This window comes from Chlorocebus sabaeus, chromosome 10, assembly GCF_047675955.1.
Source record: "Chlorocebus sabaeus isolate Y175 chromosome 10, mChlSab1.0.hap1, whole genome shotgun sequence".
Taxonomy (NCBI): Eukaryota; Metazoa; Chordata; class Mammalia; order Primates; family Cercopithecidae; genus Chlorocebus; species Chlorocebus sabaeus.
In genome coordinates, this window is record NC_132913.1 from 47276896 (window position 1) to 47295350 (window position 18455).

At 38.2% G+C, this 18455-nt stretch overlaps 1 protein-coding gene across 3 annotated transcripts in view; it reads right to left on the reverse strand.

Moving 5' to 3' along the window:
- Nucleotides 1–12522: 12522 nt before the first annotated feature.
- Nucleotides 12523–18455, reverse strand: part of ITGB6 (integrin subunit beta 6) — a 90859-nt gene continuing 84926 nt past the window's right edge. For all 3 annotated transcript variants that reach the window (XM_007965120.3, XM_038002029.2, XM_007965119.3), the window contains one exon: nucleotides 12523–14977. In XM_007965120.3, coding sequence (XP_007963311.1) covers nucleotides 14879–14977 — 99 coding nt within the window. In that variant the 3' untranslated portion in view covers nucleotides 12523–14878. The remainder of the gene's footprint in view (nucleotides 14978–18455) is intronic.

Below are 18455 nucleotides of genomic sequence, written 5' to 3' on the forward strand. Positions count from 1 at the left end.
CCAGCCATAATGACAGGATCAAATTCACACATAACAATATTAACCTTAAATGTAAATGGGTTAAATGCTCCAATTAAAAAACACAGACTGGCAAATTGGATAAAGAGTCAAGACCCATCAGTGTACTGTATTCAGGAGACCCATCTCACATGCAGAGACACACATAGGCTCAGAATAAAGGGATGGAGGAAGATCTACCAAGCAAATGGAAAACAAAAAAAAGCCAGGGTTGCAATCCTAGTCTCTGATAAAACAGACTTTAAATCAACAAAGATCAAAAAAGACAAAGAAGGCCATTACATAATGGTAAAGGGATCAATTCAACAAGAAGAGCTAACTATCCTAAATATATATGCACCCAATACAGGAGTACCCAGATTCATAAAGCAAGTCCTTAGAGACCTATAAAGAGACTTAGATTCCCACACAATAATAATGGGAGATTTTAACACCCCACTATCAACATTAGACAAATCAACGAGACAGAAAGTTAACAAGGATATGCAGGAATTGAACTCAGCTCTGTGCCAAGCAGACCTAATAGACATCTACAGAACTCTCCACCCCAAATCAAGAGACTATGCATTCTTCTCAGCACCACATTGCACTTATTCCAAAATTGACCACATGGTTGGAAGTAAAGCACTCCTCAGTAAATGTAAAAGAACAGAAATTGTAACAAACTGTCTCTCAGACCACAGTGCAATCAAACTAGAACTCAGGATTAAGAAACTCACTCAAAACCGCTCAACTACATGGAAACTGAACAACCTGCTCCTGAATGACTACTGGGTACTTAACGAAATGAAGGCAGAAATAAAGATGTTCTTTGAAACCAATGAGAACAAATACACAACATACAAGAATGTCAGGGACACATTTAAAGCAGTGTGTAGAGAGAAATTTGTAACACTAAATGCCCACAAGAGAGAGCAGGAAAGATCTAAAATTGACACCCTAACAACACAATTAAAAGAACTAGAGAAGCAAGAGCAAACACATTCAAAAGCTAGCAGAAGGCAAGAAATAACTAAGATCAGAGCAGGACTGAAGGAGATGGAGACACAAAAAAAACCCTTCAAATAATCAATGAATCCAAGAGCTGGTGTTTTGGAAAGATAAACAAAACTGATAGACTGCTAGCAAGACTAATAAAGAAGAAAAGAGAGAAGAATCAAATAGATGTAATAAAAAATGATAAAGGGAATATGACCACTGATCCCCCAGAAATAAAAACTACCATCAGAGAATACTGTAAACACCTCGACACAAATAAACCAGAAAATCTAGAAGAAATGGATAAATTCCTGGACACATACACCCTCCCAAGACTAAACCAAGAAGAAGTTGAATCTCCGAATAGACCAATAACAGGCTCTGAAATTGAGGCAATAATTAATAGCTTACCAACCAAAAAAAGTCCAGGACCAGATGGATTCATAGCCGAATTCTACTAGAGGTACAAGGAGGAGCTGGTACCATTCCTTCTGAAACTATTCCAATCAATAGAAAAAGAGGGAATCCTCCCTAACTCATTTTATGAGGCCAGCATCATCCTGATACCAAAGCCTGGCAGAGACACAACAAAAAAAAAGAGAATTTTAGACCAATATCCCTGATGAACATCGATGCAAAAATCCTCAATAAAATATTGGCAAACTTAATCCAGCAGCACATCAAAAAGCTTATCCACCATGATCAAGTGGGCTTCATCCCTGGGATGCAAGACTGGTTCAACATGCGCAAATCAATAAACGTAATCCAGCATATAAACAGAACCAAAGACAAAAACCACATGATTATCTCAATAGATGGAGAAAAGGCCTTCAAAAAAAATTCAACAGGCCTTCATCTTAAAAACTCTCAATAAACTAGGTATTGATGGGACATATATCACAATAATAAGAGCTATTTATGACAAACTCACAACCAGTATCATATTGAATGAGCAAAAACTGGAAGCATTCCCTTTGAAAACTGGCACAAGACAGAGATGCCCCTTCTCACCACTCCTATTCAACACAGTACTGGAAGTTTTGGCCAGGGCAATCAGGTAGGAGAAAGAAATAAATGGTATTCGATTAGGAAAAGAGGAAGTCAAATTGTCCCTGTTTGCAGATGACATGATTGTATATCTAGAAAACCCCATCATCTCAGCCCAAAATCTTAAGCTGATAAGCAACATCGGCAAAGTCAGGATACAAAATTAACGTGCAAAAATCACAAGCATCCTTATACACAAATAACAGACAAACAGAGAGCCAAATCATGAGTGAACTCCCATTCACAATTGCTTCAAATAGAACAAAATACCTAGGAATCCAACTTACAAGGGATGTGAAGGACCTCTTCAAGGAGAACTACAAACCATTGCTCAAGGAAATAAAAGAGGACACAAATCAATGGAAGAACATTCCCTGCTCATGGATAGGAAGAATCAATATTGTGAAAATGGTCATACTGCCCAAGGTAATTTATAGATTCAATGCCATCCCCACCAAGCTACCAATGACTTTCTTCACAGATTTGGAAAAAACTACTTTAACATTCATATGGAACCAAAAAGAAGCCCACATAGCCAAGTCAGTCCTAAGCCAAAAGAACAAAGCTGGAGGCATCATGCTACCTGACTTCAAACTATACTGCAAGGCTACAGTAACCAAAACAGTATGGTACTGGTATCAAAACAGAGATATAGACCAATAAAACAGAACAGAACTCTCAGAAACAACACCACACATCTACAACCATCTGATCTTTGACAAATCTGACAAAAACAAGAAATGGGGAAAGGATTCCCTATTTAATAAATGGTGCTGGGAAAACTGGCTAGCCATAAGTAGAAAGCTAAAACTGGATGCCTTCCTTATACCCTATGCAAAAATTAATTCAAGATGGATTAGAGACTTAAATATTAGACCTAAAACTATAAAAACCCTAGAAGAAAACCTAGGAAATACCATTCAGGACATAGGCATGGGCAAGGACTTTATGACTAAAACACCAAAAGTAATGGCAACAAAAGCCAAAATTGACAAATGGGATCTAATTAAACTAAAGAGCTTCTGCACAGCAAAAGACACTACCATCAGAGTAAACGGACAACCTACAGAATGGGAGAAAATTTTTACAATCTACCCATCTGACAAAGGGCTAATATCCAGAATTGACAAATAACTTAAACAAATTTACAAGAAAAAATCAAACAACCCCATCAAAAAGTGGGCAAAGGATATGAACAGACACTTCTCAAGAGAAGACATTTATGCAGCTAAGAGACACATAAAAAAATGCTCATCATCACTGGCCATCACAGAAATGCAAAGCAAAACCACAACGAGATACCATCTCACACTAGTTAGAATGACGATCATTAAAAAGTCAGGAAACAACAGGTGCTGGAGAGGATGTGGAGAAATAGGAACACTTTTACACTGTTGGTGGGACTGTAAACTAGTTCAACCATTGTGGAAGACAGTGTGGCGATTCCTCAAGGATCTAGAACTAGAAATACCATTTGACTCAGCCATCCCATTACTGGGTATATACCCAAAGGACTATAAATCATGCTGCTATAAAGACACATGCACACATATGTTTATTGCAGTACTATTCACAATAGCAAAAACTTAGAACCAACCCAAATGTCTGTCAATGATAGACTGGATTAAGAAAATGTGGCGCATATACACATGGAATACTATGCAACCATAAAAAAGGATAAGTTCATGTCCTTTGTAGGGACATGCATGAAGCTGTGGATGAAGCTGGAAACCATCATTCTCAGCAAACTATCGCAAGGACAAAAAACCAAACACCACATTTTCTCACTTATAGGTGGGAATTGAACAATGAGAATACTTGGACACAGGAAGGGGAATATCACACACTGGGGCCTGTTGTGTGGTGGTCGGGGGGGAGGGATAGCATTAGGAGATATACCTAATGTAAATGATGAGTTAATGGGTGCAGCACACCAACATGGCACATGTGTACGTATGTAACAAACCTGCACATTGTACACATGTACTGTGGAACTTAAAGTATAATAATAATAATAAAAAATGCTAAAGAGAGTTCTTCAATCTCAAAATAAAGGATGTTGATAAGCAACAAAAAATTGTTTAAACATACAAAACTTGCTGGTAAGAGTAAATACATAGAAAAACAGAAAATTGTAATACTGTAATTGTGGTGTGTAAACTAGTCATATCTTGAGTAGAAAGACTAAAAGATGAATAATCAAAAATAATAACTACAACTTTTCAAGACAGAGATAGTACAATAAAATATAAATAGAAACAACACAAAATTAGAAAAAAAGGGGGAACAAAGTCAAAATACAGAGATTTTTAAATTAGTGTTCTTTTTGTTAATTAGTTTGTTTATACAATCAATGTTAAATTCTTGTCAGTTTAAAATAATGAGTTATAAGATATTATTTGCAAGTCTCATGATAATCTCAAAAAAAAAAATACAACAGATACACAAAATATCAAAAGCAAGAAGTTTATACCACCAGAGAAAAATCATCTTCACTAAAGGGAAGACAGGAAGGAAGAGAAGACTACAAAACAAGTAACAAAATAATAGCAGCAAGTCCTTACTTAATAATAACATTGAATGTTAAGTGGACTAACCTCACCTATCAAAAGACATAGCATGGTTGAATGGATAAAAAATAAGACCCAGTGATTTGTTACCTACAAGAAACACACTTCACCTATAAAACATTCTTAGACTAAAAATAAAGGGATGAAAAATGTTATCCCATGCAAATGAGAACCAAAAAAGAGCAGGAGTAGCTATGTTTACATCAGACAAAATAGATTTCAAGACAAAAACTATAAAAAGGGACAACGAAGGTCATTATAAAATGATAAAGGGATCAATTTAGCAAAAGATGTAACAATTATAAATATACATGCACCCAACACTGGAGCACCCAGATGTATAAAGCAAATACTATTAGAACTAAAGAGAAAGATAGATCCCAATACAATAATACCTGGAGATTTCAACACCCCACTTTCAACATCGGATGGATCTTCCAGACAGAAAGTCAACAAAGAAACATCAGACTCAATTTTCACTATAGACCAAATGGACCTAATAGATATACAGAACGTTTCATCCAATGGCTGCAAAGAATACACATTCTTTTCTTCAACACATGGATTATCCTCAAGGACAGACTACATGTTAGGCCACAAAACAAGTTTCACAACATTAAAAAAAAATTACATCAAATATCTTCTCTGACCACAGTGGAATAACACTAAAAATCAGCAACAAGAGGAATTTTAGGAACTATATAAACACATGGGAATTAAATAATATGCTCCTGAATGACCAGTGAGTTAATGAAGAAATTAAGAAGGAAATTGAAAATTTTCTTGAAAGAATTGATAGCAGAAACACAACATATCGAAACCTGATACGGGTTGTATCTGTGTCTCCACCCAAATCTCATGTTGAATTGTAATCCTCAGTGTTGGAAGTGGAGCCCAATGGGAGGTGATTGGCTCATGGGGGCAACAAAAGCACTACTAAGAGGAAAGCTTATGGTTATAAGTGCCTACATCAAAAAATTGGAAAACCTTCAATAAACAACCAACCCAATGATGCATCTCAAAGTACTGGAAAAGCAAGAGCAAACCAAACTCAAAATTAGAAGAAAAGGAATAATAAAGATCAGAGCAGAAAGAAATGAAATTGAAACGAAGAAAACAATACAAAAGATCAACAAAATGAAAAGATTTTTTTGGCAAAGATAAATAAAACTGGCAAACCTCTAGCCAGACTAAGAAAAAAAGGGAAAAGACCAAAAATAAATGAAATCAGAGATGAAAAAGGAGACATTACAACCAATACTGCAGAAATTCAAAGGATCATTAGAGGCTACTATGAGTAACTATGTGCCAATAAATTGGAAACCCTAGAACAAATGGATACATTCCTAGACACATACAACCTACCAAGATTGAACCATGAAGGAATTCAAAACCTGAACAGATCAATTACAAGTAACAAGATTGAAGTCATAATAAAAAGTATCTCAGCAAAGAAAAGCCTGTGATCCAATGGCTTCACTGCTGAATTTTACCAAACATTAAAAAAAAAACCAAAAACCTAATACCAATCTTACTCAAACTATGTCAAAAAATAGAGGAAGAGGGAATACTTCCAACCTCATTCTATCAGTTCAATATTAATTTGATCCCCAAATCAAAGCACATCAAAAAAAGAAAACTACAAGCCAATATCTTTGATTAACATTGATGCGAAAATCCTCAACAAAATAGTAGCAAACAGAATTCAACAACACATTAGAAAGATCATTCATCATGACCAAGTGGAATTTATCCCATGGATGCAAGGATGGTTTAACATATGTACATTGATCAATGCGATACACTATATCAACAGAATGAAGGACAAAAACCATATGACCATTTCAATTGATGCTGAAAAAGCATTTAATAAAATTCAACTTCATGATAAAAACTCTCAAAAAGTTTTGTATAGAAGGAACATACCTCAACACAATGAATATCATATATGACAGACCCACAGCTAGTATCACACTTAATGGAGAATAACTGAAAACCTTTCCTCTAAGATGTGGAACATGACTAGGATGCCCACTTTCACCACTGTAATTTAACATATTACTGGAAGTTCTAGCTGGAGAAATCAGACAAGAGAAAGAAATAAAGGACCATCAAATTGGAAAGAGAGTAGTCAAATTATCCTGTTTGCAGATTATATGATCTTATATTTGAAAAAACTTAAAGACTCCATCAAAAAACTATTAAAACTGATATATTCAGTAAAGTGTCAGGATACAAAGTCAACATACAAAAATCAGTATGCCAACATATAAAATCTGTATGCCAACAGCAAGCAATCTTAAAAAGAAATAAATAGCTACAAATAAAATTGCTTGCTGTTGGCGTATAGATTTTTGTTCTCATGATAGTGAATGAGTGAGTAATCATGAGAGCTGGTTGTTTTAAAGGTGGCACCTCCCCACTCCCTGCTCCTGCCATGTAAGATGTCTGCTTTGCTTTCTGCCATGAGTAAGAGCTCCCTCAGGCCTCCCCAGAAGCAGAGGTGCCCATGCTTGCTGTACAGGCTGCATAACTGTGAGGCAATTTAACTTCTTTTCTTTATAAATTACCCAATCTCAGGCATTTCTTTACAGAAATGTGAGAATGAACTAATACATGAACCCAGAAACAAATCCATACATCTAGAGTGAAATCATTTTCGACAAAGCTGCCAAGAACATTCTCGACAAAAGAACAGGCTCTTCAAAATAAATGGTGCTGGGAAAATTGGACATCAAAAATCAAATCAAAATGGATTACAGACTTAAATCTAAGATCTCGACTATGAAAATACCACAAGAAAACGTTGGGGAAACTCTCCAAGACATTGGAATGGGGAAAGATTTCTTGAGTAATACTCCACAAACACAGGCATCTAAAGCAAAAATGGACAAATGGGGAGCACATCAAGTTAAAAGGCACAGTGGCTCACGCCTGTAATCCCAGCACTTTGGGAAGCCAAGGCTGACAGAGATCACCTGAGGTCAGGAGTTCAAGACCAGCCTGGCCAACATGGTGAAACCCTGTCTCTACTAAAATACAAAAATTAACCGGGTGTGGTGGCGGGCACCTGTAATCCCAGCTACTTGGGAGGCTGAGGCAGGAGAATTGCTTGAACCTGGGTGGCGGAGGTTGCAGTGAGCCGAGTTTGTGCCACTGCACTCCAGCCTGGGCAACAGAGCAAGACCCTGTGTCAAAAAAATAAAAAAATAATAAAAAAAAGTTTCTGCACAACAAAGGAAACAATCAACAAAGTGAAGAGACAAGCTACAATATGGAAGAAAATTTTTGCAAACTATCCATCTGACAAGGGATTCATAACCCGATTATATAAGGAGCTCAAACAACTCTATGGGGAAAAAAAATCTGATTTTAAAATGGACATAAGATCTGAATAAACATTTCTCAAAAGAAGACATGCAAATGGCAAACAGGCATATGAAGATGTGCTCAACATCACTGATCATCAGAGAAATGCAGATCAAAACTACAATGAAATATCATCTCATCCCAGTTAAAATGGCTTTTATCTAAAAGACAGGCCACAAGTGCTGGCAAGGATGTGGAGAAAAGGGAACCCTCATATGCTGTTGGTGGGAGTGTATATTAGTACAACCAATATGGAGAAGTTTGAAGGTTCCTCAAACAACTAAAAATAGAGCTACATATGATTCAGCAATCCCACTCTTAGGTATATGCCCAAAAGAAAGGAAATGAGTATATCAAAGAGATATTTGCACTCCCATGTTTATTGTAGCACTGTTCACAATAGCCAAAATTTGGAAGCAACCTGTGTCCATCAACAGATGAATGGCTAAGGAAGATATGGTACATACACGTAATGGAGTACTATATTCAGCCATAGAAAGAATGAGATCCTGTCATTTGCAACAACATGGATGGAACTGGAGGTCATTATGTTAAATAAGCCAGGCACAGAAACACAAACTTCATATGTTCTCATTTATTTATGCGAGCTAAAAAGTAAAACAATTGAACTCATGGAGATAGAAAGTAAAAGGATGGTTACCAGAGGCTGGGAAGGGTAGTAGAGGGGGCAGGGAGAGGAAGGAGTCACGGTTAATGAGTACAAACAATATAGTTAGATAGAATGAATAAGATGTAGTATTTGATAGAACCACAGGGTGACTACGGTGAACCATAATTTATTGTACATTTCAAAATAACTAAAAGAGTATAATTGGATTGTTTGTAACACAAAGAAAGACTAAATGCTTGAGGTGATGGGTACCCCATTTACCCTGATATGATTATTACTCACTGTACGCCTGTATCAAAACATCTCCTGTACACCCTAAATATATACCTCTACTATGTATCCACAAAAACTTAAAATTGTAAAAATAAAGTAAAATAAAATAAAATGCTCAGTAAGCTTCATATAAATGGAAGTTGAGTTCACTTAATGCTGGGCTCTTCCCTATTGCAATAGCATATTACTGATTAAAGTCTGTTGTTTCCACCTTAAGTAGTGTCTGGCTTTGTTTATCTTTGACACTTCAAAGTCTGTTAGGCTGTGTGACTTGGGGACTTTACTTAACATCTCTGTGCCTCAGTTTCCTCACTTGTAAAATAGGAGATAAAAATAATACCCCCCCATAGGGTTGTTGTGAGCTCTGAATGAGTTAACATGTATAATGTACATAGAACAATAGGTGTTACCTTAAGTTAAATTAGGTTTAGCTTAAATCTGCCTCTTGGTAAATTTGGCCTAAAGGTTTCTCCATATATAATGATGTAACCTAACTGGGTGTGGAAACAGACTGTAACTTACTCTTGTAATGAGTAGCCAAGTCTCAGCCCATCAGAGAAGCCATACTTCAACCACTTGTAGGCAGCCACCTGTTCAAATCGTGTTCAAATAGGGCAAATGCATGGCTGTAACCAATCTGGCTGTTTCTGCCTGTCACTTCTGTTTTCTGTATCTCACTTTCCCTTTTCTGTCTATAGATCCTCTCTGACCACACAGAACTGCCAGAGTCACTCTGAACCTACTCTGGTTGAGGAACTGCCCGATTTGTGAATTGCTCAATTAAACTCTGTTAAAATTAATTCATCTAATGTTTTTCTTTAAACCCTAATTTTTTTGAGCTTTTGATTTTTTTTTATTTTTTGTTATTATTATTATACTTTAAGTTCTAGGGTACATGTGCACAACTTGCAGTTAACCCTAATTTTTATTAGCACTGCAAGCTCTTTAATGCTAGTAAGATATAGCTATTGAAACAAGAAACATATATGTATGTATTTACGTATACACATACACACACATCTATATCATGTATAGCAGAGTCAACTGGATTAAAAAAATAAACTTTTCATTGGGCCAGTTATTGACAAACAACAGAGGTCCTTGATACGAGAGCTTCGGATATTGACTTGGAACAGGATTGATTGATATGTAGGACCATAAATGTAAATGTATTTTAGGCCAGAAAGTAAATACTATTTGAGCAGTAAGTTCTTTCATAAAATACATACCTGGAAATTGCAAAGGTCAGATTAAAATTTCAAACTGAACTAGATCGTCTGTGGGATTTGTGAAGTCTTGCCATGTCAATGACACCAAAGAGTGGCAGGTGGGGTAGTGGCGGTCAAATCTGTGCCTTTGACTGCCAGGTATCTCCCAGGGCCTAGCTCCAGGAGAGCTCATGGGATGCAAAACTTCTGGGGTGCCATGCTGCTCCCTTGCTGGTTGTGAAACCAAATGAGAAAGATAGAAGATCAAGTTTTCTACCCTTTGCCCAGTCTAGAGTGATTCACTTTTGGATTCACTTTCCTGGGAGGCAGAAATTGCAGTGAGCTGAGATCATGCCACTGCACTCCATTTTGGGCGACAGAGTGAGACTCTGTCTCAAAAAATAAATAAATAAAAATAAAAGAAATTACGACTCTAAGGGCGCACCCTCACAGGGCATTGTGTCATTTTTTGTCCTGCTTTATTTTCTGTTAGTTCTTAGGACTGTTAGACAGTCTTAGTCCAGGCTCCTTATATAATAAGAACCTAAGCAAGGTTATGTGCTAATGTTTTATTGGGGGGTGCTATCCCAGCGAAAAAGGGCAGGGAGGCAGCTAATGCGGGAACAGAGATACAAGATGAGGCATTGGGAAGCTGGCCACTGCTTCCCCAGAAGACATTGCTGGTGGCTCAGCTCCCGTCCATCTACTGGTTCCTTCCCATCTCTGTCTCTTATGGATCTACATTCCTTCTTCAGAGTGTTGACTCCTTGAACCTTCCTGTTGTGTTATGTGGTCCCTTGGGGCAGCAGCTAGGGAAGCCATTCTGGACTTGGGCACAGGAATTGCAGCAGCTCCTCAACCTGTGAGGAATTAGGAAGAAGTTGGGGTTTTACTACCAAGGGGACTGTGCAGGGGTAATTCCCGGCATAGACCTGGAAGGCAGGTGGGGCCAAGTGGATCTGGGGTCTGCACAAACTGGGTCTAGGACCCTGATAATGTATATTTACTGGTTTATTATTTTCTCTCTCATTTGGAAGCATAGAGATTACTTGTTTTGCTCATTGTTCACTATATCCGTAATCATAAGAACAGTATTTGGCATATGCAAGGCATTCCATAAATATTTGTCAAATGAATTTATTGAGTTGCTACTGTGTCAGGAACTGTGATAGCTGCTAGAAGACACAAGAATTCTGCCTCCCAGATGGAAAAATTAAGAAGAGAAGGGACTCTCTTGGTGCTGTTCCAAATGGAAGCAGTTTCTCTATTTTCAGACATTTGGCCTTTAGTTTACAAAAGACAGTGTGTTTCAGAATATAAGTACTCTTGATTTGACTTTGCCTGTCCTTTTGTAAGAAATGGGCCTTTAAAAAGGGATTAAATTTACTCCTTTTGCCAGCATTTGGTCTCTCTGTGCTTAATTTTCCCGATTCAGAAGATAAGCATGGCACCATGATACCTAACAAATGGATGTGCAGAAGAATACACTCCCTGACTGCATGAGTGTGCTCAGGCTGCTGCAGCAGGCACCACAGACTAGGGGGCTTCCACAACAGGAATTTATTTTCCCTCAGTTCTGGGGGCCAGGAGTCCAGGGTCCAGGTGGCAGTTGGGTTGGTTTCTTATGAGGCCTCTCTCCTTGGCTTGTAGTTGGCCACCCTCTCCCTACATCTTCACATAGTTTTCCTTATGTCTGAGTCCTAACTTCCGCTTCTTATAAGGATACCAGTCATACTGGACCAGGGCCCAACTCCATCACCTTATTTTAATTTAATTATCTCTTTTTTTTTTTTTTTTGAGACGGAGTCTCATTCTGTCACCCAAGTTGGAGTGCAATGGCCTGGTCTCAGCCCACTGCAACCTCTACTTCCTGGGTTCAAGCGATTCTCCTGCCTCAGCCTCCTGAGTAGCTGGGACTACAGGTGCCTGCCACTGCACCTGGCTAATTTTTGTATTTTTAGTAGAGACAGGGTTTCACTATGTTGGCCATGCTGGTCTCGAACTCCTGACCTTGTGATCTGCCTGCCTCAGCCTCCCAAAGTACTGGGATTACAGGCATGAGCCACCATGCCCGGCCTTTAATTATCTCTTTAAAGGCTCTATTTCTAAGCACAACTACAGTCTCAGATATTGGGGGTTAAGATTTCAATATATGAATTTTGGGGGGACAGGGGCTATTGGGGGTGGAAGATGATACATTTCAGTTCATAGCACTAACTCTAAAGAACTTGATTTTACAAAATGGTGATGTCCAGGCCCACTCCCTGCTGTCTCTTGCCTTCTGTGACTGCCTCCTTTTGCTCTTCTCCTTGGCCCCAGACCAAAACCAGCAAGGCAGTCAGAACAGGTCACAGAGGAATCCAGAAATCCAAGAAGAGGGTTTTGTACCAAGCAAATAAAAGAAACTATCATCCCTCTGAGGTTCCTTGTTTAAATTACCATGTTTATTTACATCAACACAAAATACAATAATAAACACGACAAAACCATTTTATCTTCAGGTAACATAACTCTTCAGTGAACAGAAGTACTACTGTTAATGTTTTGGCCTTTCCAAGGTCCCGCCTGGGGTCAAAACAGTTTTCAGAGAAAGAGCAGATTCTTCTCTACCTTCCCTAAAACACACACAAAGGTAACTTCTATTTTCTAAAATCCCATTCCAGTAATAATAAAAAAAAATACAACAGTAAGTCCATGTAGAGGAGAGGATTGCTGTTGTGTCATCAGCGTTGCAACCTGTATGTTGCTGTAGATTTCCCCCAGGTTCTGTGCATCAGTCAGGAACATAAAGGGTATATTAGTCCTTTGGATTTTCAAGGTGATTGTTCAGTAATTCTTTCATCTAGCCATGTACTCCGTAAAGGTCTGATTTACCTGAGTTATTTAAAAACCAGCAAAAAAAGAGTCTCCAAGTGATCGAATGTATATGGATCTATCTTGTAGAATTGAAGAAACTTATAGATTTTGCTGTGACAATTCAATGGACAACCACGAAGCCTCCACTACATAATGAACTATTCACCTAGTAAAAGCTTCACATTACAATTTAATCAAAGGTCATCAACATTGCGCAAAAGTACAATATCTCATCTGTATGCCAGTAGTTTAAATGCTATTTGCTTAGTCTCAAATACATTTTCAAACAAATGACAGTTATCGCTTAACTAACACAATCTTTCTATTATTTCACTGACAAAAGAGGCAGTTTCCTGCAGTGGAAAGAGAAGATGGCTTGGAGTTAGAAGATCTAGATTCTGAACCCAGCTCTACTCACTCTGAGCCTTAGTTTCCTTATGAGGATCAAGTGAGATGAAAGTGCTTTGTAAAGGAGTAATAACCATAAGAAATAATATTCTAGAGTCCATCTCTTCCATCAGCTGATGGATCCCTAATTTGCACATGTATTTTGCAAGTAAAATCTTACTTCTTAAAGTAAATGTATGATGCATATTCACCACATGCAGCTGAAATGTGCAAGTTGGGTTACACAGATGGGAAAAGAGTATGCATTAAAAAGCCTTTAAGACTTGTATACTTTTGATGTACTTGATTTAGAGCCATTTAAAATTTTATTGTGTTTGTGGCTCACGCCTGTAATCCCAGCATTTTGGGAGGCCGAGGCGGGCGGATCACAAGGTCAGGAGATCGAGACCACGGTGAAACCCTGTCTCTACTAAAAATACAAAAAATTAGCCTGGTGCGGTGGCGGGCGCCTGTAGTCCCAGCGACTCAGGAGGCTGAGGCAGGAGAATGGCTGATCCCGGGAGGCGGAGCTTGCAGTGAGCCGAGATCGCGCCACTGCACTCCAGCCGGGAGACAGAGAGAGACTCCGTCTCAAAAAAAAAAAAAAAATTTTTTTTATTGTGTTTAACACAGGTTCCTTTTATATTATAGGAGTGCTCTTTGAATAAGCTAACCATTTAAAGTATTTATTTTTTTTAAAGAAACTTTTGTGTGACAATTACAGGGTTTAAAAGACTGTGCAACTGAGTGAAGTGGATTGAGAAATATGGGGGAAGTAACAGTTTGAAAACTCAGGGTCAAAAAGGAAACTGAGTGTAGAATATCGTTTTTCAGGTAATTTAAAAATAAGTTAAATGATAGGGTTGTTATCTTTTTATTTTTATAGGTGACTTCTTAATTTATAAATTACTTATTCCTCATTTGTAAAACAAATAAAATGTTTGTGTACTTAACGTTTAGGTGTGTATAAATTCACAAAAATTATTAACACTTAATGTTCAATCTTATATTTGGGGTATCTTCAGAAGAATTGCAACTTCTTAGCTGAAGTAAAATCAGAATGTCATTTCTCAGAGATTTCAAAAAATTATCCTTCAAGAGAGGGCATATTTCCTACAAGTTTAGAATTAATTGGCAAGTATAGATATACAATGTGAGTGTATGGGCTTTGTGACTTTGCTGAGACAAAGAACTCAGGTAGCTGCATTCCTGAAACAAATGAGCTTCTAATTTCAACCATTTTTCAAATGCAAATCAGGCCCCCATGAATCATTTTGATGATTTTTTTGAAGCATTAATGCAACAGAGTTAGTATTCCTCAAATGATCCCCAAAGTCACCTCTTTGCTAAGGATATTTCTCTTCTTGATTATTTGGAATCTGCCAACAGTCTGTCACCTTCATGTAGAGGATAACTTATCTGCAAACGTCCTATTATTGTCTTAAACCAACCTCATTTTGAAGCAACAAAGAGAAAAAAATTATATAGTGCATTAACATTTCATACCAGTGAAACAGACTTTTTTCATGCATAAAGTAGTTCTATCCATCTGTGGAAAGGTCCACCTTTTGTTTTTCCCTGTGTTTATAAGTTACATTTTTAAAAGTACTCGTGGAGCCTCTGTAGAGTGGATTGGTTCCCTGAAAAAAAAAAAAAGATTCAAGTGAAAATATGTACATTTTGTTATTATACTGTTTTAATACATAGTGCAAATGGAAGAGCAGAGTCAAGCTCAATCTTGGAAACTATTAGAACGATTTTGATTAATTTGGTATTTCATACATTTAGTGTTTTGCAATTTATACATTTTCATTTTGTTAAATATACAGAACATGTCCCATATGAATATTCTAAAAATCTTACCTCTTTTGGTAAAGCACAAATTTACAGATAGAAAACAAGGCTTCAGCTATTGTGCTCACTGCTGTTTTCCCAGCACTGAGTCCCTGGCCCAGAGCAGGTGCTTAGTATGTATGGAATGAGTGGCGCGAACAGTGATAGATGAACCAAAAGTGAAATCAAAGCCAAAAAAGTAAAAAACAGGAAAAGCGAAACTGGTAGAAACATAAAAAAATGAACCACACAGTATTTGCCTTTAACAAACGTGTTACTGATGAGAAGCATCTAACAAGGGCACAAATAAACATGCTGAGATCAGATCAGATCAAAACTCTGGGTAGCCAAAGAACCAGCTGTCTTTTGCTTACTATGTAAAACAGTGTGTAAGACAACCACAAGAGACTGTTATGGAGGACCCTGGGGTCATGAAAGAGTGGCAATCCAAAGGCAGGCCAGGAAAAATGGCTTTGCCTTGGGGGCAGTGGGGAGGTTGGGTGTGGGACTTCTGGGTAGCTCAGCTGTGCTGCTTGGGCTGTAGATGTGCCTCCAGGTGCCAATAGCAGTGGTGCTGTGGCCAAAAGGACCAGAAGGTCCAGAAGGATCAAGCCTCTTTAGTTGTTCCAGGCGGGAGGAAGGTGTCTGGGTAAGGTACAGTTTCTTCTCTCCCACTTTCCAAGGCTGACCACACAGGCTATGGCAACAGACAGTCTGGGTCCAAAGCCAGCTCCACCACATGACCGTACTGAAGCCACTCTGAGCCTTGGTGTCCATATCTGTGCCTACCTTATCCAGGTGAAGTATTTTAGCACTGTGTGTAGCAGATAGCAAATGCTCCATAAATGCTGCCTCTTCTCATTAGTTCCTGTTTATAGCTTTTCTTCACATTTGGAATTTCCTTTTCTTTTAGGTTTTACAGAGGATTATTAAGATATTTTCCCCCAGGGCTTTGGTACACTTAACATTTCTAAGCCCATTACTGAGTATGTATGGAATCCAGGTACTGCCTCTGACCTTCTAAGTTAAAATCTTACACTTTGATCACCTCATTCCATGAATTATATCTATGGTAACAATTTCTAGGGGTCGATTTGAAAAAGAACATGATTGTCTTTGCTTGCTCAGTACATTTCTTTCAGCTCTTAGAAGAACGGAATAAGACTGGAAACACTCCCTGGTCTTTCACACTCACTGGCCTCAGTGCCCTCATTGTGAGTGGGAATCACAGCTGCATCCGCTTCTGTGTTGTCCAGAGCCAGTGGCCTGACCTCTGGTCAGTGGCATGTTACCTTTGCTATGTGCCTTTAAAGAGATACGCTATTTCTATCATAAAGCCAAACAGAAAAGAGGTTTCTTGGCTGATGGTGGATGATGGGTGAAAGCTAAGTTGGTATCGTGCTTCTATTCCTGAGAGCAGCCTGGTTAATTCTGAGGGACCTCTAGATCTTATCTAGTCCTGCTGCCCTAAGAATTTGAGATTTTGAAGGCAAAGGGCAGACTGATGTGAATTTAGATGTAGATGGAGTCTCATTTGCAAACAAAAATCATGCATGGAATTCTATTAAATTTGAGAGACTAGAATCTAGTTGGTTACAGGAGAATGAGGGACTCAACTGAAGAAGCAAGATGGAAAAAAGTAAGAGGTTTAGGCCAGCAATGACAGGGGAAGCCTGTCCTGGAGGAAGTTCTCGCTTCCTCCAGGAAGCTCCCACCTTTGTGAACAGAAAAGACACTTGGAAAGAGGACACAGGTTGTGAGCAGGGCCAGCTTAGAGCTCTGTAGCACCAGGTACTTGTTTGTAGATGCACCCTATATCATGTCAAACATATTACAATACACCCATATCCCACACTTGAGTGTGACTTGAGTTGCAACTGACAAGATAACACAATGTTATTTAGTAGATATTTAGTTGAATGTTTAATTTTTATGGCAGAATTTTCATTCTGTATTTTAAAGCAACTTCTGTATTTTAAAGCAACATTCTGCATTTTAAAGCAACTTCATTCATTCAGGTCTGCAATATTTTGGGAGTCCCTTGCAAAACTGGTTTAGGGCCAAGACATTGCTTATAGGGAGTGATGGGTAAAGCAGACTTCACCAGAGTAAAAGGGTAAGGTGGAAGTGTAAAAGTGGATGAAGAGCAAGTACATATTGCTGTTGTGTGTGGTAGGGTATTTTCTGGCCTTAGCTGAAGATCAGAGGTCAGGATAATGCACTCACGTTGGGTTTGGTTCCAGGAGGCGGTGTGGAAATGTCCACACTGCCTCCTGTAGTGCTCTTCTGACTGTAACCTCTCTACGCAGACTTTCCAGGAGAAATGCAGGCTTGAGTCCTGCTCTATTTCAGGTGAGTGTGCAATCCACTGCTCAGAAAAGGTCAGTTTTCCCCTAACCATCTGGGGTGATCAGGCTGATTCCCCCAGGAGTCTGGGAGTGCTAATTTAGGCTTGGATTTTGCAAATGCAATGGCACATTTTTCAAGATTGAAAAAGTGGTAATAGGAAAACTCTGTCATGACCCACAGCTTCCTTAATGATCGACCAACTGCCAAACGCAGACCTGATTTGCTTAGCACAGTAGAAAATCAATCCATGACTGTAAGAAATGTCAGGCTGAACATTTTTTTTTTGCCTCAAGTTAATGACTTGTCATCCTAGAAAAAAAAAATGTCTAATCAAAGATGAATTTAAATATGTTTCATTTGTGTTTTCATAAAGAATATGTGGGGGTGGGCATTATTTTTAAAAGCATGATAAAAAGATAACCTTTCTTTACAGCTGCTCTGAAATGTTTTAGGAGGTAGGAGTGGAGATCTTTCTGTCTTAAGCCCTGCCACTTTATGAGTCCAATGCAGTCCTATGGCCAGGAGGACTGACTGTCCCGATTGTCCCTGGAGGGCACTGGGTTTCGAAGACCAAATTCACTTCTTCAAGAAGAAATAGGTTTTAGAGAAAACACTCAATTAAATCGAAAACCTCTAAACGTGTGCAGTGAGCGACATTTTTTTCCAGTAGGATGTTAGTGAAATTTAAACTGAATTATTTGAGTTAAACCTTTTTTGCATCCAAGTGAATAATTACTATCCAGTCATTATCTAGTCAGGAACATCAAACATTTGTTATTCAAAGAAACTCAGTTTAATAAGGGAATAATATTTTCCACTTACGCTTTTTTTTTTCTGTTTAATGCATGTTTGGGTCACATGTTAGATGAAGAAACAGCAAAAATTCAGTATTTGAATTTCAGTCATGTTCTACATCCTGAGGGAGAACGATTCATG